The sequence below is a fragment of the Genypterus blacodes genome, unplaced genomic scaffold (assembly GCF_046128005.1).
Source record: "Genypterus blacodes isolate CSIRO-AG114 ecotype Tasmania unplaced genomic scaffold, CSIRO-AGI_Gbla_v1 ptg000052l_1, whole genome shotgun sequence".
NCBI classification, from domain to species: domain Eukaryota; kingdom Metazoa; phylum Chordata; class Actinopteri; order Ophidiiformes; family Ophidiidae; genus Genypterus; species Genypterus blacodes.
In genome coordinates, this window is record NW_027466864.1 from 3,176,690 (window position 1) to 3,199,731 (window position 23,042).

General features: G+C 42.4%; 1 protein-coding gene across 2 annotated transcripts; it reads left to right on the plus strand.

Moving 5' to 3' along the window:
* On the plus strand, nucleotides 1-23,037 carry LOC143000855 (protein spire homolog 1-like). Of its 2 annotated transcripts, XM_076150309.1 has the most exons (17): nucleotides 1-586; nucleotides 3,228-3,256; nucleotides 9,415-9,651; nucleotides 10,946-11,071; nucleotides 13,842-13,916; nucleotides 14,123-14,287; nucleotides 14,449-14,535; nucleotides 14,753-14,882; nucleotides 17,319-17,369; nucleotides 18,159-18,322; nucleotides 18,427-18,520; nucleotides 18,660-18,802; nucleotides 19,557-19,694; nucleotides 19,814-19,884; nucleotides 19,975-20,002; nucleotides 20,221-20,570; nucleotides 20,835-23,037. In XM_076150309.1, exons 1-17 carry the CDS (start codon nucleotides 256-258, stop codon nucleotides 21,088-21,090), a joined length of 2,475 nt encoding a protein of 824 aa, XP_076006424.1. In that variant the 5' UTR covers nucleotides 1-255; the 3' UTR covers nucleotides 21,091-23,037. The 2 variants fall into 2 exon arrangements, with proteins under 2 accessions (XP_076006424.1, XP_076006425.1); XM_076150310.1 differs by lacking the exon at nucleotides 17,319-17,369 and having other exon boundaries at nucleotides 2-586.
* Nucleotides 23,038-23,042: the final 5 nt, after the last annotated feature.

Consider the following 23,042-nt stretch of genomic DNA (forward strand, 5'->3'; position numbering starts at 1 on the left):
TGGGATGTGAAACACACACCGTGCAAACTCAAACACGCCTGGCTGTTAATACTGAGACTCGAACAACACCGACGAGGCGTCCAGTGGTGCATCAACCATCAGCGCCGCGTTGTTTTGTGTGGTGTTGCAATCAGAGGAGCAGACGGAAGTGGAGGAGGAAGGAGGAAGCATCCATGCCTCCAGGTGGCCTCACACGGATCGGATCGAATCTGTCCTCCTCGATATCGGGCCTCCGGTGCTTGAGAGAATGAAAGGATGGCTGAGCGGCGGTGCGGGGACCACGGAGGGCTGATGGATGCTGCAGCCGAGCAGCATCGCCCCGCCGCGGCGACGGAGGAAGCGGCAGCGGAGGAGCTGTCTTTAGAGAAGATACTGAGGCTTTACAACCAGCCCATCAACGAGGAGCAGGCTTGGGCGGTGTGTTACCAGTGCTGCAGGACGCTGGCAAAGGGACACCGAGGCGGCAGGAGCCCCGCTGCCGCCGCAGGTGCATCAGCCGCGGCTGTGCTGAGGAAGATCTCCGGCCCGGAGGATGTTCGGATACAGAAAGATGGCTCTGTTTGGATAGATCACCTAAGCTATGAAGGTAAAACACATTATGTAAGACTCAATGTGTGCACAGATTCACGGATCGAGGCCAGGCCAGGTCGCTATTATTGCATTTATATCGCTTTTTATAGGATATAAACCGATAATAATGTCTGGAAATGCACAGCAACATTTGCCTATAAACCTAATTGGTAACACGATTGGAGAAATCTTCCATAGGAGATAAAAGTGGCATAAAGATAACACATCTAACTCACATCGGGTCTCTTTTTGTACATATTTCTCCATTATTGATATGAATTCTATAAGCATGATTCCATATTCTGCAGCAGGAGATGTTCAGGATCCATATGGCTCATGAGTGGAATCATTCATCAGCTGCCATGGTTGATAAACAAAGGAATGCCTCCTCTCCAACCACAGACCCCACGCTTCCCACTCTCATAGCCCCTTTATAGTGTGTTTGGTACTATACATGCTGAAGGTGTGTGTGTGTGTGTGTGTGTGTGTGTGTGTGTGTGTGTGTGTGCGTGTGCGTGCGCGTGTGCGTGTGTTTGTATGCATCATTTGGTTCAAACTCCCACTGAAACTCTGGAAACCTGTTTGCCACCTCATATCTAATCAGTGAGCTCAGTCATGCTCCATCTGATGCAAGCATGTGATTACAAGCTGAAATGTGACCAAGTACATTCATGCATGTCTGAGAGAGAGAGAGAGAGAGAGAGAGAGAGAGAGAGAGAGAGAGAGAGAGAGAGTCCTATAGGTTAATGAGTAGACACTTTTAAGGAAACAGGCATGATTCAAGCACACCTTCCTCTGGTTTCTTCATCTTGGTCATACAGTTGCCACTAAGCGTCACGTACTATGTGTTGGTACAATAGATGGGTGTGTCTGTGAACAATAACATGCACTTAACCCAACGACTTGAAGGTGTTTTGATGCGGACACACACATAGATCTGGCTTGTTCATCATCCTCTGTAATCTCATTTCCTCAAAACAGTGCAGAACACACTCAGTAATGACAATCTATCTGATGCTGTAATGGACTATGTGAGGGCTTAAGGGAAACGCTTCGTCTGTGTTAATACACTTAATTTAATAAAAGTACCACAAGCTTGGTCTAATCCATTTTGTGAGCAAATGTGAGCAAATACGAAGAGCAGAACCTGTTAGGATGCGTCTGCCTGTATTTCTATAGGGTTAGAATGAATGGGTTATTTTTAGAAACATGGGCCAAACCATTTTCCAGGGGAGAACGTGTGCGGCGTTCTGTTACATGCTGTTATTGTTTTGGCAGAAGTCATTCCCCTGTTACGTAATCTAATGATTCACGCCATGTAAAGGTTTATACAATATGTTATACTGTGCTATCATAGCTCACCAAGACTTTAGTTCCTTTTCTCCTGGAGTGCTTTGCTGAGGTGAATCCAGGTAGATTCCTTTCAAATCAATACCAAAGACATGTGGGACATATAGACTGTATACTGAGACAACCGTCATGTGGATTATACAGATAGAACTGCTGCTCTATCAGTCAGAGATCATTAATATTATGTAGGCGATCGTTGGAGTTGTTTGCATGTTCTGCATGATTTGCTGCTTTAACTGCCATTTATCTTGCTGCACATCTGCTATGTGCTTAAACAGATTGAAGCAAGTAATGAGATCCCACAGTGGCAAAGTCTCAAGGATTTAGGACGTCTGAAGTTAAACAGTTATGCCAACACGGTGATGGATAGATGCAATTTCACGCATCTGACGTCCATTTTAAATGATTTAGTATTTAACTGTACAACCTACTGCTGTGTGTTATAATACAATAAAGCTATTTGTTGCGACAGACTGTTATGTGCGTGATGCTGAAGTAATGGCTGTGTAAGGTGATGATGTGGGCCCGCAGAGACGCTGATGTGGATCTGACGTGATCAGGGATCTTCTACTGGTCACATGCTAGTTGAACTAATCAAGTAATTAAAAATGAAACAGAGCTTTTATTAAATATGTCCTAGTTTTGCGCGATGAAGCTAGAGGGCAAATGCTTCCTCTGTAATTTGTTTAGGAAGTTCAGTGAATGATAATGAAAGAAGAAGATTCACAGAGTCCCTGAAGGGATTTTGTATCCGGTGCTGTCTGGGTATGATAAATATTTCAAAATAAGAGCGTCATCTAACATAGAAATAGATCAGAATGCTATCAGATTTGACTGATTTGCCCCAAATTTAAGTTTTTGATTATCACATCTCACTGGTGGGTTCATTATGCTGACACAAACCAAATGCAAATGCCACATTAATTGTACATTTTAAATTACAGGTAAGGTAATAGATGACTTTGACATGAATTACTTGAAGAACTGATGTGGTTAAGTCATATATATTATGGGATGCCGCTCGGGAAATACAGTATATATGGAATTCAACTGAGGTTATATAGAATGAATTGCTGATACAGTATATGGAATGAAACTCGCAATAATAATAAAATGCTGAATACATGGAAAGAGACATTGATGTTTTTTGAAAGCTCCTCTGCATAATCGGATTTGAATTGAATCTTTCCTCACTAACACTACAGAGACAAGAACTGTGTGAATATACGTGTATAAAAAGGTATCACTGCATTCAGCTGCTTTGTTATTCTTTGGCTTACATCTGCTGCTTTCTTATTTCTCTACAGGAAAATGCAGCCCTTGCACAACAACAGAGGTGAGTAGTTCCTCTTATATATGTCATGGTTGCAGTGATTTGAAATGATGTTTGAGGGTATATACTCTTAAGTGCTACACTTTGAAATGCTTCTATATGCTACATAAATACAAATTCAAATCTTTGCGGGTATTTACTTTATGTTGTTGAAATGTGTTGTTGCTGGGTGGGAAAGAGAAAACAATGCAAATGTTTAAAAGGAGGATTTTGGTCAGATGAAATAATGAGTGAGGGTGTAACACTGTTAGTAATGTTTTTGTTGATAACCTCAGAAGCCCCATGTTGTGTCGGCTGGGAAACTCAAGTGTTCTGGATTCAATCCAGTCAGTCAATTAGAGAGATGTTTATGAAGGAGAATTATTATAGTACAGAGATAATGGACTTACCCACACAGTGTCATTGTTTGACTTCTAACCCATTACCTTACACATTTGGTTACATTAGCTAGTTGCAGTGTGGGCTTGTTTCCAGTGACTGACACACTCAGCACTATGGTTAAAAAACTATTATTACCCACGTAATCCTGATTTATGCAATGCAGCTGCTGGCACAAGCTGCATCCTGCTGCTAAACCAATGAAATATTAAAATATCAAATGTATTTTTCCACGCATGGGCAGTCAGGTTCCAAAGCAAACATGTAACGGCCTTTTATACCCAAACGGGTGTCTTTTGAGTTATTCTGGCCAATTAGACCTCTTATTGGATTGAAATGTGATGGAGCTCCACTGGGCTCAGGCTGTAATATCTGTATAAGGGATGGGAGAGTACGGTGGAAATCTCATTTTGAGTGGGAAGAGGCAATAATGATGCTAGATGTTATAATGTGTGTGTGATCACACCTTATTAACAAAGACGCGAGGACAATGCTTGTATAAGACTTGTTCTTGCCAACTGTTGGAGGGGAGCATTATATGAGATAGATAAAGATATATAAGGCACTGTATATCTTAGTGCAGCGAGACTCTTACATCTCTATTGCTCTTTTGTGTCAATCATTCCCCTGCATGTATCCCAGCATCCTTCTCTCTGCTTTTGCCTTTTTCAAAGATCTCTTTCTTCTGGAGCTGCTCAGCTCCCAGCTGGTTCCCCTGATTGACTGGGTGTTAATGTCACCCAGCAAGGCTTCTTCCCATTTGATGATAGTTCTGTATGAGGTTATAGACTTAATTAAAGGGGCACTTTAAAGCCACTCGCCTCCCACACACACTCTCTTTGTTCTTAAATCAGCAGCTATGGTTGTTAAGAGATGTGATCATCGCTGTTAAAAAAACAAAATGAGCTCTTACAATCTGACATCATCTTTTTGGCTCGTTTTGATTTACTGTAATGCTGTGCTGGATGTTTGAGATGGAGTAATTTTAGCCTGCAGGGATCTTTTGGCAGTTCACTTGGGGCTTTATACAGTGGAACTTTGTGAGTTCTTGAGGTGGAATTCTGGGCTGTAATAACAGATGGGCATTGAATAACTCCAGCACACACACTTCTGCACTGCAGCAGTAAAGAATGTGAAACTGTATCGACAAATCCCTGCTAAGCAGCTTTGCGAAAGAAGTTAGTTCCTACACTCCAGTGTGTTAGAGACTGGCTGACAAAACTTCTGGCAAGTCATTCATAGTGCTGGATGTTAAATCCTACAGCAGAGACACGCTCCTAACATAACTCACTGTAGAATGTGGAATTATAGCCCGAAGATTAAAAAACAGGAAAGCATGTGTCGTCTCTGACATTCCTACCAAATGATGCAGCTGTGAATGTCAGATGATGTTGTTTGCTTCATAGTCAATGAGTCGAATATCAGGCAAACAGTCTTCTGATTATGCATTTCTTCCTTAAAGCCTTAAGCCAGACTTTTACTATAACTACCTTGAACTCAGATTGATCATGCATCATCATTGTACAGATGTATTGCAGACATCGTCATCCCTCTGGATCACATAACTGTAAACTTTTAAATCAGTGTCATCTGATTTAAAAGCTATACTTTTGTGTTATTTGTGTGTTTTTGTTTATGGTGATGCTCTCCTGCCGTGTTTGAACCTGAGCCAGATCCTCATCAGTAACTGAACCTGAGCTTAACTGCACCTGTTAATGAGCCGCCATTGGATGCACATGGCTGAATTAGCTCATTAAGACAGTGTGTGTTGTTGTTTCTTTCATTTATCTCATACATATCATCCCTCTCCTTCTCAGAGAGCTGTTGTGGTCTGCTGATGAACCCTGTATCATGATAGACTGCGCTGGTCCCATGATGCAGTACTGGATTATTATCACATTCCACTCGGTCAGATTTTTAACACGCTCGCTCAATTCTTTCCAAATGTGCGATTACAGAGCTTTGAAGTCTGGGGAGTGTACTTAAATTTTAAAGTCATATCGTGTAAACAGAAGGTTCAGTCAGGAGTCATGGTGATGGAGAGTTTGCCGGGTTTTTTTTCAGCTGACGTGATGTTTATTTCAGATTTCGATTGAAAAGGGAACTGAAACAGATAGAAAAGAGAGCGATGGTAAAGAGAGAGAGATCAAACGCCCTGAAAGTAGTGGAGCACATGACAGTCAGATGTCACAGCACAGGAATCTCCTCTCTTACATTTGTTTGTGCCTGAGAGAAAACAATTGACGCATGTTTGTGTTTCCTAATCAATGAGGTGATGACGCTTGTTTGTTATAGTTACAGAAATGTTCCTTAGATAAACGGGTGCAACACGTATTCTGTTTGTCTTCATCAGTTAGTCTATTCCCTGTGTACCACTTAGCACCAAACTTATCAATTATGAAGTGGACAGATTGTAACTCAACCATCTGCAGTGAGAAGTCCCTCCTCCTGAACGATTCACAAAGTTCTGACCAACCTGCTGTGTCAGGCCTGAGCTGGCAATACTCACTCAGTGTGCATGGGCAGGCAATCCTTTTTGATCTGACCACATCTCTTAATCTACAGAGGTGAAATCGATGCAGTTTGCATGCAACATTACCAGTATGAATGAGCCCGTTGAGACTGAAACACACATTAGCAGCCCTGGCTGGAGGAATTTCAAAATCCAGTATTTGTTGTAAGCTGTTAAGATGATTTAAAGCCGGCAAGAATCCCTGAACCAGACCTCTCCTGTCAGACAGGTGAGGTAAAGCCTGCGATGCCTGTTGTATATCAAAATATAAAATAAATGCAATGCAGAGATGTGACTCATATGGTTCCTTTTTGGAAAATTCTAGTTTGTTCTGCTCTAACTCTATTCCTGTGAATCTGTTTATAAGGAATCACACAGTATACGTTTAAAAATAGCCACCCCATTTTCTCACTTCTCATCAGTTTGTGCTGATGCTGGTAATTCTTTGCTCAGGCGGCTTACACTGATAGATGAAGGGCTGCCTCTTCTTCAGGCGACACTGCAGATCTCAGATATCAGAGAGATTTTAATTAAGATGTAATCAACTCAATAGTATCTACTGGCTTTGCTTTGCTTTCCATCCATATCTTGTTGTAGGAAAGAACCAGGGCCAAAGGGCAAAACCCCCCTCCCTATATTCTTAGAACTAATAAAAATGCAAGAAACTTCTCCCTGTAATCGACTGTAATGTAATGAAAGAAAATATTATGAATCCGTGTGAATGAATGATAAAACACTGCTATTGTGTAAGCTTATTTCAAATCACCATGGTGACATTTCAGGCTCTGATCATGACTTCAGAGGATGACTTTGCTTATTCCTGAGAAAAATGGACTGGTGGTGAAAGACCAAAAGCTAAAAACAGACCAGCCCTTCACAACCAAAAACAAACCCAACAAGAAACCCAGACTGGAGATTGAAGTCACCAATCATGTGGTAACTTTGGAGTTCCATGTCAAACCATGTGGCAAATACCTGCAGCAACAGCTTCTCCATTGTTTGAAATGTTTAAAATGTTAACTTTTGTATTTTATAAAGTGCCCTAACTGTGTTTAGAATGTCCCGAAATTCCAAAACTTGGCCCATAAAAATGGATAATTTCCTGCCACAGCTAATACATGTAAAGACTCAAGACTTGGTTGTAGACATATTCACCCAGAGGGCCCTGTTACATGATGTTGTAATGTTCTGTACAGGGATCAAAGTGAGGTGGTACATGTACTCTGTTGTAATATTGTGTTCTGTCCTCATACTGAATGTCATGCACACTACAGTTACTGTTGGTGGCTGTAGTGAAATCCAATCTTGACCTGAAACTGTCACCTGAACAGAGAATCTTTCATAACCGACCTGAACTACATCGCCGTCAGAAACAATCCTAGACAAGAGGATGTAGAGTAAACAGATATGAGCTGGAGGTGCTGTAGGAGGGAGAGATGCAGAGAGTTTGCTATGGTGCTGTTTGTTACGCAGGGATTTGCTGCCAGCAGGCTTATAACCAAGGGAAACTGCAGCTGCATTCCACAAAGAAAACAAAGGAGTAAGCAGTATCAGGTTAAACCTATCCCTCCATTATTGGGGTGTGAGAAATAAAAGCAGGTTTGAAATGTATTGTTGTTTAAATCAGATTAGCCGGGCTTGTTGATGTCTGACTCCGGCTACCGCTGCACTCCTCTGCATAGGCAAATCATTCATTCTTCACCCACTGCATCCTTTTTGAAATCTTCTCTTCTTCTCCCTTTCTCCACCCCCTCCTCCTTTCCTTCCCATCATTCCGTGCAGTCGCCTGGAAGCCTGGGAACCACTCAGGGGGAATGAGATTTTGGAATGAGGACTAGACTTTGGAGTCATGTGGACAGCTTTTATTTCCATGCAGTTAGTCCTAGTTTGGGGATAATAATTTGTATAAACTCCACCAGATACCTTTAAGATTTAAGATTGATTTAAGCGAGTTAAAGGAGTTAAATCACGAAAAATGCAAATGGCTCAAATCAAATTGTACAGGTGTTACTAACTTCCTTTCCACTTTATCTCCTTTCTCTCATCTTCAACCTTTAACCTTTGACTGAATTGTTGTTACGATGTTAACATGTGACATCATTAGCTGCTGGACATGGATATCGACAAAACAGTGTCACATCATAATTCCGTATGTCCTCATATTTTCCATGATATACTGGGTTATAGCAGGTCCCTGGGGGAGGATGTTGTTTCATATAAGTTAGTTATAAGCTCTCTTGTATCAGTGGGTGTGGATCCGGGTAGATCTCACACAAAGAGGTTGTATTCATCCTGTCCCCCCCCTGAGGAAACTTTGCTCTTAACCCTTGTGATGAAGAGAGAGAGAGAGAGGAGAGGGCAGATCTCTCATATGACTCCTCCCCCCATGAGTGTGTATTGATCTGCCCTTGATCTTCATGTCTGCGCACACACTCCTCTTTATCACTCTACTTCTCTTGATGTCTGGCCGTTCTCCACCCCCAGTGACCTCACTCATCCACTCTTCCACACATCCACTCTCTTTTCATTCATCAGTTCCCTGTCCCTCTGCTAAGACATTTCTCTCTCATCTTTCTCACTTGCTCCTTTGTTCCCACTTTCAATCACACTTCCCCTGTGTCCATCTGTGTCCTCAGTGCTGTCTCAGCCTCTCTCGTGTCTTTTCTCACTGCTCAGGGCAGCAGAATAATCCCATGTGATTTCCCAGTCTTGTCTTTTGTCTTGTCTTTATACAGCGACACTCCTGATTGCCAATGTAGGCTGAGTGCTGTATCCAAACACAGCATCCCCTGACCTGCAATAATCACTAATAAAGAATACTGAGACGCCCAGCCTTGTGTTTTGAAATAGTCTGTGAATTAATGTCGACTTCCCTGGCAACTGTTAATCCTTTTACATGCTGATTCTCTGATGCTGAATCAAATGATTTGTGTGTGTGTGTGTGTCTCTCTCTCTTTCTTTCTTTCTCTGCGTGTGTGTGTGTATGTTTCATGATGTCACCACAATTTGTTGGTTGAGCTCTGGTTCCATAGGCAAAAGTGGTTCATATTGCATAACAAACACACAAATCCATATGAGCTGCCGTCGTGGATGAGATTATGTCTTTGTGTAATCGGTGTAATAGCCAAGAACACATGTATGCAAGTAAGACAGTATCTGTGGAAAAGTCGCATACAGGTGGTCATGGTAACTTGTAACCTGTATATATGGTGGTAACTCATCATGATATATATTGGGCGTTAAAGTGTTTGTTTCTCTTGGGCTCCTGCAGGTGATCGAGTCTCTGGGCATCATGATCTACAAAGCTCTGGATTATGGGCTGAAGGAAAACGAGGAGAGGGAGCTCAGCCCTCCTCTGGAGCAGCTCATCGACCTCATGACCAACATGGCCGAGTCTGAAAAGGAAGCCTGCCCAGACGAAGGCTACGAGGCTACTGAGGAAGAGGACGAGGCAGAGGATGACTCTGATAACATCTGCAATATTAATGGCTACAGAGATGTGATCAACGTAAGTGTAGGGGGAGTAGTAATTGTCCCTACGGAGAAAGTCCCTCCCCCCTGCTCAACCATTGGTGGAGCTTTCTGCATTAAAGCCTTGATAATGGAACAGCCCTTACTCAGAAATAAAGCTTCACTAAAAAACAACTAGAATGTATTTTATGCAGTGCTGAGGGCCAAGAAGAAATTTACTAAAAGATTTTCCCTCCAGGCTTAACTGATTAGTCGCTTCATTAAAAAGTAAAAACTCATTGAACGGATGTTGGTTGTATAACTCTTGAAGGGATAATGAGAGAAGAAAACATTTATGTAGACGATAATACTATTTACTCTATAAATCTATATTCCATCATTTTACCAAAAATGCAATTTAAATCGTACAATACTTAACTACACGAGGACATATTTTACTCCAGCAGACATTTATTTTACATTTAACATCTACAGTAAACAGGTTCTATTCATGACATGAAATTAGTAAATGTCTGGGGTTACATATTCAGGAAAAGATGGAGGCAACAAATAAAAATGCTACATTTGAAGACAGTGATACTGCCACAGACCCAGCAGTTTATCCTGCCTGCAAGTCATGCCATCTCTGCAGACAATCACTCTGTCAGCCCTCATATGACCTGACACTGTTTATATAATGGTCTCACACACACACACACACACAGATACACACAGTAGATGGAGACTCAGCTTGTGTTCTGTCTCTCATGCATGGTGTTGTCAGTTCCCAAATGACAGACAGAATCTGAAGGAGCAAGCAAATAGAGGCACTATGCATGAAATGGAATGATAGAGGGATGCAAGGGTCAAAGGGATGTGAGGGTCAGAAGAATGTAAGGTTAGAAATCAGAAATCAGAGGCGTGTGGAAGAGGACGGGTCATTTGGTGTAATTAATAATTGTCTGTACACAATCATCACAAATATCAAATGGTTTGTTGGGACATGTAAGTCACTTTATCGTAGATGTAAAATGGAGTGGCTGATAGGAGTGGTCACCTCTAGGACACAAGTACATGGGAGGACTCTTCTTAACTTGCCAACAGCCAACATGAGATTCAAACCCACAGACGAGAAGACGAACAATGTTCTGCACATTAAATAGCTGTAAAGGTTTGAGATCACATCCCTAAATGAAAAGGGAACATGGATCTGAATCTGTTTATTCACTGTAATCTCAAAATAACATTCATACTGAGGTCCAGGGGTCCTGGCACATTTCTCTATAATGCCAAAGTGATGCTACATGTACGTATGTGTTACCTGCCCTGACTGTGTCTTCTTATCATTGCAGCTCTGTCAAGCTCATCTACCAAGTGTGTCAGATGCTCCCAGTCACTACCAGGCAGTGTGTCGGGCGCTTTACACAGAGACCAGGGAGCTACGCACTTTCCTGGAAAAGATCAAAAGTGCCAAAGAGGTAAGTACTCCTCATCCTCATGGTGGTTGTGGGCTTCATGGGCTTTTTACTCGATTTCTTGTACAAGTAGGCACAATAACCTCATGCTGCTGATCCTTTTTAAAAATAAAACATTAACAATAAACACTTGGTGCACATGGAGGTCCTTTACATGAGGGGTGATCAGGATCAATCTCTGACCTTTGCATTTAATGAAAGGGTTCTGTGGCAGTAAGCATATAGACGTGTGAGGCATCACTTTGGGAGATTTAGCACTTTGACCTCACATGCTCCATACGCTTCAGTAACCAACACAGCTCTTGCCCTCACTGTGATGCTGTATGATAATGCCAACCAGGGACTAACATTGTCCCTGACTGACAACACTATAAGATTGTGTTGATAATCTGCTGCTGCTGCCTGTAATGGAACCAAACCATTCATATAGAAATATTGAAGGTGTAGGGTTTCATTTGATTTGTCAGCTTTGTCAAGTAAATTCATGTAAAGATCACTTTAAATAGAAAACAATAAGAAGTGTGCACAAGTCAGATTTTTAAAACAGATTTACAAATATTAACCTCAAACTCATTCAAATTTGATTGTAACAAACATTGATTTCATTGTGATTGTGGTTCTGCTGGTTTAAGTAAATTGTGGGCTTAATAGTATTTCTGGAAAAAATATGTAAAGCTCTGTGACTGTTTCACATGTAGCAGCTTGTTCAATTGTGCTCTCTGCATCAAATAGACTTAATAAGTGTGGATCTAAATGTGTCCTCCTGTCTGCTTGAAGTACAGGATGAATAGAGGGATGTTGATGTGCAATAGGCATGAGCAAATAGCATTACAGCATAGAGCGCTGAGACACACGCACACACACGAGGACAGCAGCTGCTTAGCGGTGCTTCCTGTGTGACTGAGCAGAGGCAGTCAGATGATTCTGAAAGACATCTGAGGAGATAACCGGAGAAAAGGAACGAATGGAGACGTCAGTGCCGCATGGATGAATAAACAAAATGCACACACATTTCATGCCAACGTGGCCACGCTCTTGTGTCCTCTTGTTTATGTCTGCTTCACTTGTTACAATATGGATGTGTGTGTGCTGTGTTTCTGTGTGTCTGTGTGCTGCTGCCCTCTTACTATGCACAGTGTGTCTGACTGAATGGGGCTTGGGTTGGTTACACAACACACCCATACAATAGAGACAAGATTATTAGAGAACAGGGAGCTGAGTTAGATGTTGGAAACATTTGGTAGGCAGGCAGGTTACAAGCACCTTCACACACACACACACACACACACACACACACACACACACACACACACACACACACACACACACACACACACTTTTTAATCTGTATGGCAGAGCTGCTCCAACCCAAATGATCCGTCCATCAGCACCAGCCGTCCTTGCCAGAGTTGCTTTGTCTCTCCACACTGTCCTCCTGCTGCTGGAGATTCAGAAAAGCTGAATTAGGGGAGATTCACTGAAACAACACTGGCTCCCATTTGCACAGGAATAAGTGATTCATTCCAGTCACTGAGAAGGATGGAGGGTGAAAGGTGAATTAAGGGGGGAAGTTGGTAATTGCCCTCATCAGACATGAACTTGCAGCAGTTGGCCCGTTGGTTTTGTTAGTGTAAGCTATCCGTCCATCCATCCTCAATACCTGCTTATGTTTGCAGGCTCATTGCAGCTTTTCTGGTGAGGATAGTTTCTTAGATGTTAAATTTATCAGCTGGTCAGCTCCTTCAAGGATTTTGGAGAAGAAGAAAAGAGAGAGGGTCTTTACATTTTTAGGATTCCTGGAGCCAATGTTGCCTTTTAATTAGAGTTTTGATAACAGCTGTTTTATAAAATTGACATTTTGTAAAATTGCCAGTATCCGACTTTGAATAGAGCTGTGATCTTGTCTCTTGTCTCCTCTCACACAATTTGGGCTGCAGCTTTATGTACTGACCTTCTGAACCTGATGTGTAAAGTGATTCAACAAGCTTCCATTTCAGTGAAACGCATAATAGCTAGAGTGGTATAGAGAAGCATACCGCAGAGGTGTTTTGACAGTTCTGATGCAGCTCAATGCAGTGTACTAATACACAACTACAACAAATCCATTGTAAACTGGAATTTTGTTTTCCCCAGTCAGTTTAGGAGTCAGTCAGCTGGGTGGACCACATGACCACATGCCTCTATACTCCTGTCTGCTCTGTCTCACCACAGATATTAGCCAGAGGAAATGGATTATTGCATGATCAAGTCCACACACACTTTCATATAATCTACACAGTCACACACATTCCAACATTGTTCCCTGCTGACATCAGGAGGAGATGGACACATTTTAGTCTAATGCTTTGTTTACCACACATTCATCAGGCTAACAGTGTTTAGACACACTCACGTTGTGGACAATCAATTAGGTGACATGACTGAGCTTATGAACGTAATGATGACTGCTTAAACTAAATTACTCTTATTCTGTCCTTTGTGTTTCTGTCTGAGATAGACTTGTTGTTATAATTTATCTGTTGAAAGTACGTACCCTCACAAGGACACATGACACTGACTACCTGATCAATCAATACTTTCATTCATTGTTGCCCCTTTTGTGTTGAATGTAACTGCCAGGTCTAACACAATGAAAGGTAAAGTTCTGTCAATGGAGGAGGACATTACCACATTCAGCAGTAGGAACAAAGTGGCGTTTAGCCTTTAAATTGTCACACAGTCTATTTAACATCTGCTCCCTCTCTCTCTCTCTCTCTCTCTCTCTTTCCACCAGAACCTCCGGAAAATGGAGCAAGTGTCATCAGAGGATCCCGGCCGAGACCTGAATGAACTGCAGAATGCTGATTGGGTAGGTGACCACAGTCCTGACCTCTGACCTCAAATACTAAGTTACCACTTAAACCACTAGAACCACTGCCCTAACCAAGAACCCTCTGAGGAACCATCTTCATTGTTTGTGCACAGATGAACCCTATTGTTTGGAAGAAAACCACACAGTGTTTTGCTTCCATCTTGTGCTCTTTCTCCAATGTCGTCCTTTGCTTCCTCCGCCAGGCCCGATGCTGGGTTCAGGTGATGAGGACCCTGCGTGACGGGGTGAAGCTGAAGAAGGTGCATGAGCGTCAGTACAACCCTCTGCCCATTGAGTATCAACTCACTCCCTATGAAATGCTCATGGATGACATCAGGACAAAACGCTACAAATTGCGCAAAGTCATGGTGAGTTTGTGTTCATTCTTATATTGAAAGGCTCCATATACATGAACATCCATACATCCACATACATGCACATGAATCTTACCAATTCCGTGTTTTTTATCATTCATATCAGTGTTCACCTGCTTGTTTGCTTGTGTAACGCTTCTCTCTACACTCTTCAGGTGAATGGAGACATCCCTCCAAGGTTAAAGAAGAGTGCTCATGAAGTCATCTTGGAGTTCATCCGGTCCAGGCCTCCTCTCAACCCTGTGAGCAGAACTAAAATCTATTGCCTCTTCAAATCACAATCACAGGTTCAACAAGGAGCTGAAGTCAGTGCTGACAGTCACAGGAGTCTTATTAGGAGTGAGCGGGATGAGACAGGCCTGCTGGCTATAACTCCAAGGAACTAAGTGTTATTTATTGTACTCTAATTGCTTGATGTCAGTGTGTCATCATCTTTTAACCATCGTCTATCTTTGGTAGGTGGCGGCCCGTAAGTTGAAGCCACAGGCTCAGCTTCCCCCCACCCTCCATGAACGCATCCTGGAGGAAATCAAAGCAGAGAGGAAACTTCGACCGGTGTCTCCGGATGAGATCCGCAGGGGACGTTTGGGTAAGAAAAATCTGTGGCTCTTTCACACACACACACACAAAGACACACACACACACACTAGGCACTCTCTGAATGATACTGACTTGAACCTGCTGAGCATCATGTGCTAACAAAGTGAAATCAGAGGAGAAACATAGCTACATAATAAACTATGTTTCATTTGTCATTGTTGAACTTTTCTTTACACTAATATTTGTGCCTCTGCTTTTAACTGTTACACACGTTTTAATGCTGCCTATCTTGTGTTGTGCAGCTAATGCTATTATTGCTTTGTGTACTATATTGTTTGCAACCTATCATAAACTGTTCATGAATAGTAATGCTAAGTGTCTGTAGCATTGGCTGTGACTTATTACAAGTCCTATTATCTCACATTATGAAAATGGTTCTGTTTCAGTCAACTGAAACGAGACCATAAGCATGCCGTATCCCTGCAAATCCTGATAAATACAACCCGATTATGTCATGATATGTGTTAAGTCTTGCTTTAATTTACCTTTTTAAAACATCCAATAACTGTCCAATACCGTAACTATTTCTCGTTGCAGTTATTCGGCCACTTAGCATGTCTTTCAGTTTTGATGTGTCAGGTAAAGTCTCCTCCCTTCCCCGGCTGTTTATCTGTTTTCTGTTTGCTGTGGCTATTCATCTGCTCTCCCGTAATACACACACACACAAACACACACACACACACACAATCACGCAAACACGACAGCACATGATGCACATCTCATATCATGCTTCTTCAGTGGTTGTTGATGGTTGTGCTGTGGTCTGTGGAGGTGAAACGTTGTGATGTGGTGACACAGGTCAGCAGGAGGACATGGGAACAGAATGGTTACTCTTTGTTCTTTCAGAGCGTCAGAGTTATCATTTACTGTTGTTGGGAGGGCTGATTGCATGTTTTCACTGCCCATTCTAACTTTCTATTAGAAGTTAAACTCCGAACAAACAAAATAAATGATAACTTAACCAATTTGTACAAATCTGTGTCCGCATTTTCATTTAGGGGTCTAATTGGAAACATTTGCAATGATTTAAGTGCAAAATCTGATCCAATTCATCTACTTTAACTTTCCTTTGTAGCGCTACTGTGCTCGAGGAGTGAAAACAGGTGCATTTAAAGTATTGTCTCTGTATGCCGCCCTCCCAAAAAGCCTCTTCTGTTCTGACTGGTATCAACATGTCAAGATGGCGGCCTTACATTCACACTCTCACACGCTCTATACATCACAAGTGTGTCTCATCAAAATCAAAGCCTTCATATCAGCCCGGATGGATCAGTTCTGTCTTACTGGTGTGAAAGTCACATTGAGCAATTTTCACAGTGTTCAACATACCTATAACTATGTCAGATCATAAAAATAAGGGGAATGATATGGATTGATGTTTCCCAATCTGTTTCCTCGAGTGGCGTTCTCTTAGAAGAAAACCTGTCTTTCCCTTAATCATAGTTGTATTTGCTTCATGAAACCTGTTATAAAGTGACATCACTACTGCCTGATTATGCTTTAGAGGTCTCCTTTGGCCTTGGAATCCTCCTGAATGATAGCAGTGTTGCAGTGTAGCTCTCAAGGCTGCGCTCGCTTATATAACTCCTGAAAAAAATGTCCCTGGTTGGTGCTTGTGGTCTTTAAACACTTTGGTAGGGTGTCACCTTTGCTTCATTGCATCATCCCTCTCGCTCACACTGCTGTAATGTGACTCAAAAGGACAGCCAGAGACCCAATCAAGGAGCAGCTGTGGGTAACATCCAGAATCTGCACTTTATACAAAAGGCTCTTTCATGTGCCAGAGTGACTTTGCAGAATTTCTTCTGAAGCGTAAACGGCTCAGAGTGCAGACAGGAGATGTCAGCTTGATGCTCTGCACAGCACCAGACACCAGAAGATGAGTTCATATCCTGAGCCATGTCATGCATTTGAGAAGTGCTTGAATAACTTAAGGAGACAGTGATGAGAGGATACTGCTGAGGAAGACCAATCAGAGTAATGCTGTGCTCCACTTTCCCTCCTTCTGCAAACACCAGTGTCTCTCACGAGCTCAATCACCTCATTCTCACTCATTCACGCTGTCCGATATTCCGTGTGTGCGCGTGTGTGTGTGTGTGTGTGTGTGTGTGTGTGTGTGTGTGTGTGTGTGTGTGTGTGTGTGTGTGTGTGATCAACTGTGTAATGGACCATTCTCTGAGCTCATAAGAACTGTGTCGCCTGGTGTCAACTTTGGAGTATTATTTCTGGGGGAAATGCTCCATATATTATCACAGCTGTCAGTGAGACATCTTGCATCATTTCTGGGCCCATTTTATCCTTTGGTGGTGTATTAAACATGATGACTGATATTAAGATGTTTCCTTTTGGATCTGACAGAATATAATCATATCAAAAGATGCACTGTCCTTGTGTTTGCCATAATAAAGGAGATGTCCCCTTTTAGGTTTTGGCAAAACTCGCAGTATGCCACAGGATTTGTTCCGTACAGGAGTAGGTAAAGTATGAGCAGTCCTCTGGAAGGCCTTGGTCGCCCTAACCTGATGGCCATGTCTGTCTCTGTCCCCAGCTTGACACTAATGGTTGGAATGCTCAGGTGCTGGCCAGAGTTTGTTTACAGAGCCTCCTTGAAATTTCAACTTTAAGAAAGACGCTCCTGTGTATACGTTAGGTGTTTCCTACATATAGAAGAAGACAAGGAAAGGATAAGAGAGAGATCTGTGGCTCTTTGTCTGCCTTTTCCAGAAATGGCTTGTCTCCTCCTCTCACTCTCCCTACAACCCTGCTTCCCTCTATCTTCTGGTTCTACTGCTTTAACAATTTGTTGCTAGAGAACATTTAGTAGGTAGTCCAGGTCTTCAGTCCTGAGAGATCTGACCTGGGCTTGTTAGTCTGAGGGAACTGGGGGAATTTGGTCACCCCCCAAAAATACATCATCAAGCCTGTCAGGTAGAAGACATCTCCTCATAGAAGCATCCATGCTCTGTGTGTAACACCAGCCTGCTCCTTTGTCTCCCCTTCCAGACCATCTTACCTCACACTTCCCCTGTGGGATGGATCTCAAACATCCTCTTACCTTACATCTCCACAATCTAATGCATAGATGCCCTAAAGGGAACCAAGATTTAGATTAAGATTTCCCTTATTAGGGAACCAAAAGTCAAGATAAATTTGAAAGATCAATGCTTCAAAGATGCAAGGAAACACAGGAGGAAGTGTTTTGAGATCCATTCCAATGATTGCGCTCTATATGTCTTGATCGTCCTCTTTCTGTGGCTCTCTACAGATGAATTTAGCCCCTACATGGGCAGGAGGACGTCCAGCTCTTTGTCTCTGGCCAATGGATCTGCATCTCTCAGGGCAGAAGCTGATGGATCTCAATCTGTTCCCCAGAGGAAAAGGCTGCTGAAAGCACCGAGTCTGGCTGAGCTGGACAGCTCTGACTCTGATGTCAGTATGAGTTTGTGTCTCTGGGTTCCATTTTTGAAATTGCATCTGGCATGTGGAAGATTGAATAACGACTGAATGTTTTTTTGTATATTCCACATATTCAGGATGAGATTATTGGACGCAGATCAGCCAGCAGTTCCAGCCTCGCTACATCATTGATGGATGATACATCACCAGAGTGTGCGTTAGGGAAGAAAAGTGAGTTTGACATATTTCCACTATGACTGATGAGTTTGAATCTTCCAGCAGAGATATTCATGAATTCAATCAAACTCCCCCAAACTCTGTCTCTCCTCTCTGCTTTGCTGTCTCTTCTCTCTCCCTCCATCAACCTCAGCTCCCCCCATGTTCCTGCCCATCTCCTCTACACCTCAGCCAGAGAGGCGTCAGACCCCTCAGAGGAGACACTCCATCGAGAAGGAAACCCCAACCAATGTCCGACTCTTCCTGCCCCCCTCAAAAAAGAGTTCCAAGTCTCTGGTGAGTTTAGCATTTATCCCCAAATATCCCCAGTAGAAGAAATGTACCATGAAAATACTTTAATTACAGGTAAATTGATATTTATGCTTTTGAAAAGGGAAAACAGCATATGAGTGAAAACAGACATTAAATCTCATACAGCAGCTTTGTTATAGCATATTTTCATGTGTGGACGCTTTCCTCCCCTCTATTTCTAAATCTTTCATTTTAACTTCCCATCACGGAGTTTCTGACCAGCAGCTTCATAACAAAGAGAAGCAGACTCATCAAGGCATTTCCGTTGGGGATGATGTCGATGTTGGCATTTTTTGTTCTGTGCAGACATGTTTGCATGGGTTAACGTTGACTTGAGCAGCTATTCACCTCTATGCTGTTTAGATGTCCTAGGCATTTGTGTGTAATTGTGGGGTTCAGATATCATAGATTCCCTGTGCTGTGACGTCAGTGGTTCCTCAGTATCTCTCTCACCAAGTACTACTGCACCTCCTGCAGGACATCAGGGTACATTAGTGAGTTTTAACTGGATTACCTGGATTTTGGCATACCAGCTGGAACAAGAGAAGACGCTCTGATAGCTCATGTTGCTCACAGAGGAAGAGAGGCTTCACACCCTGGTACAGCCGTTTAAGATAATAAGCTTGTGAGTGTGTGTGTGTGTGTGTGTGCGTGCGTGTGTCTGTGTGTGTGTGTGTATGTCTGCGCGCGCATGTGTGTGTGTGTGTTTGTGTGTGTGTGTGTGTGTGTGTGTTTGCAGGAGGAGTTCTGCTTCCCTGTGGAGTGTCTGTCTCTGACCGTGGAGGAGGTGATGCACATCAGACAGGTGCTGGTTAAAGCAGAGCTGGAGAAGTTCCAGCAGTACAAAGATATCTACACTGCTATGAAGAAGGGAAAGGTAACTTCTTGTTGGATGACTCTCATCACTTACACACGTTACAGCAGAAAACACACACAGGCATTACGTCATTTATTCCATTCTAGTCTAATGTCCTCTTTCCTCTTTTTTTATTGTAGCTCTGCTTCTGTTGTCGGTCTAAACGATTTTCCTTTTTCACCTGGTCCTACATCTGCCAGTTCTGCAAAAAGTAAAACAATCTTAAATTATTTTAGCTTCATCTCCTCCAAAATATAAGAAGTGTAAAACTCACACTGTTGTCTCTCACTTCTCCTTGCAGGCCTGTGTGCTCACAGTGCTGCAAAAAGGTAAGTCAAGTACACAACATGTCACACAAATTCACTGTTTAGTTGTTTTTTATCTCAATGGTAAACTATAATTACATTTCCTAAACCATCGTTATGTGCATGCATGCATGTAGAATGTGTCTGGGAAAGATTTGTATTATGGAAGCAAATCAGTATCAGTTGTGGATTATATCAACTCCTGTTCTTTTTTCACATTCATGCCTTCCCCGTCTCCACAGATGCGGCTGCCATCTAAACCATATTCCAGCCTACCTATCTACTCCATTGGCTCGACCAACACTCTTCCCAGGGACAGAATAGCTGCCATGACTTCTCTGGGACAAGGACTTTCTGTGGCTGCAGGGGAGGGGCCGTCAGGAGCCGGAGGAGCCGGACATGTCGGAGGAGCAGGAGGTGTTGGAGACGCTGGAGGTGCCGGAGATCCTGGAGGAGCAGGAGGAGCCTCAGCATCCCCCACTATAAGAGGAGCTAAATCAAAAGTGTCCAAAGCAGCTGGAGGAGCAGCTGCTAAACCTGAGAAAGCCTCCAGCAGCCCACAGCGCCACGGCATTCAGAAGACCATGTCCAAGTAAGAGCATTTCATTTTTCTGTTACTTACACAGAGTATTTGTATATTTGGAGTACTCAATAGGAATGTCTGATTTAAAGTAGAAATAAGTTTACTCCACCAACTCAACCAATTATTCAAATTATTGCCATATCATTGTTTTACTGCTGAGCACACACACCAAAAGTAAACCTGTAAATGCTGCAATTGCAAAATGTAAAATTCCAAAAGCAATCAATGCTTTCTCCTCCGGCTCACGCCAAGCTGCTCTCTGGCTCCTATCAGGTTGTCCAAACACGGCTCATTAAAGTCTCATGATGAACTGGAGCTTCCCCCGGAGCTGACGGAGGACTGGGCCACCATGGAAGTGTGTGTAGACTGCAAGAGGTTCATCTCTGACATTATCGCCTCCAGCAAGCACAGCCTGTCGCTGGCAACCAAGAGGGCTCGCTTAAAACGCAAGACCCAGTCCTTCTACCTGTCCTCCCCTAAAGGAAGGGAGGAGTACCGGCCCTCTGAACGAACAATCAATGAAATCTAGAACTCTTCCTTCTCCCCTCTGTCTATTTTTCCTCTATTTTCTCCTCAGCTGCTTCCAGCTCCAATGGCACAATTATAAACACTGGACCTTTACACGTCTTGGTTGTGGACATTGTGGTTGTTGTTGCTGTGTTCTGATCGTTGTGTACAGCTCATCCAGGCAACAGCATAGATAACTATAACACAGGTGATCCCTTAATCTTCACAAACAGCCAGAAACTGTGCGGTGAAGATTCAGGTAGCGTCATCGCCTCAGAGCAGGATGGCTTTCTTACCCTATGATGGCACAACGTCGTGGCCCAGCCCAACTCAAACCTCAGCCACAGAAAATGAATAAGCACAAGGATGGAAGGACGTGTGTTTGACTCGCTCAGGCACCGGCACAGACCCCAATGCGGCCTGGAGGGAGATCGTGTTGTAAACCTGAGCGTGACACATCAAAGACAACTTGAAGTAAATCTCAAATATGAGAACAGTATATTTTTTATGGGTTTTGATTTTGTTTTGAGTTATCAGTTCCGTTGAGAGTCGCACCAGGTTCCCCCTTTACACAGCATACCTACACGCATGCTCCTGTTTTTCCTGTCGAGGTGACAGAAGAAAGGTCTTGAGTTTCCCAACATCTGTTTGTCTTCTTTTTGTGTTGCATCACACTAAGAAAACAGCATCTGTTTGTTTGTATGCAAGTTTAGTGCCGAATACTTCCTTTCTTACCTGTATGTGACCCAAAGAAAACTCATTTTTCCGATGTATGTTTTCATATGATAATTAAACCAATTGGACACCTCCCTACTTTCTAAAGCACATTTCCTAAGCATACAGTAAATTCATTTGTAACATTTATTTACATCCATTACTCAGATGGAGACAGAAATACGTTTTTGGTTTTTTTGGAGCCCATAATATTCTTAAATTAATCATTTTAAAATCAGAAATATATCCTATATGTTCATTCTTTGCAGCTACTATCATGGCAAATAAATATTCTATATTTACTTAAGTCTTCACTTAATTAGTTTGACCAAGTTGTGTTTGTATTGTGTAATGTGATAATGAATCATGATAAAAAATGCCTCTTTTTCATGCATTACTTTAGAAATGAACAGCTAAAGAAACCTAGTTCACTACAGAGGCTACAAAGGATCAGAATCAGTGAATCACTGTCAAAATAACGTTGTTTTCCCAGTATCATTTACTGTCAGAAATATTTCTTTATGGTCTATTTATTGTTCATCACATTCCTCATCTTCCTCTCAGATATTTCTGCCTTAATCAAGCTGCCTTTTATGATCCCACTCTTGTTTAATAGCCATCTACTGTAACTGTACATACTTTGTTTCCAAGCGTTTGTTTGTACAGTAGATCAGGTTTGTTGCCTTGACGATGTTACAGTGAGTCTGTGAGTCTGTAGATCTCTGAGAGCTAAACTATCCTGGTACAGTGCATTCAAGTCTGCAATGAACTTCTCTAAGGTTGCATTTACATTGACAGATACACATGATGACCCAATTCTGATTTTTTTCTCTCACTCTGGATATGTGGTCTGAACATGTAAAGAGTGAAAGAAGCACACGGATATGGCTGTCTACATATATCTTATTCACCGGATATCCAGATATCCGCTGAGATCTAATCTTTCCTCTCCACACATAAATATAAGATTGTCCATACTGACAAACAAAAGCTAGTACAATTCTTTCTGTCTCATTTGTTTGAAATGTGTAAACACAGATGTCGGGTATGGATCATCAATCAATCATTGGCTGAAGGCAGAAAAATGGAATTAAGAGGAACACCTGTTGTGTAAATGTTTCCTACGTGAAAAGGAGAGGTGGAATTTCCCTAATAGAAACCTGTGACAGCATCATGCATGTACTACGGTGTAGCTTGTACCTTCAGTCTAACCCCCCGCAGAGAGACGATGACAACAATAAACAGTAATGCAATACCTGG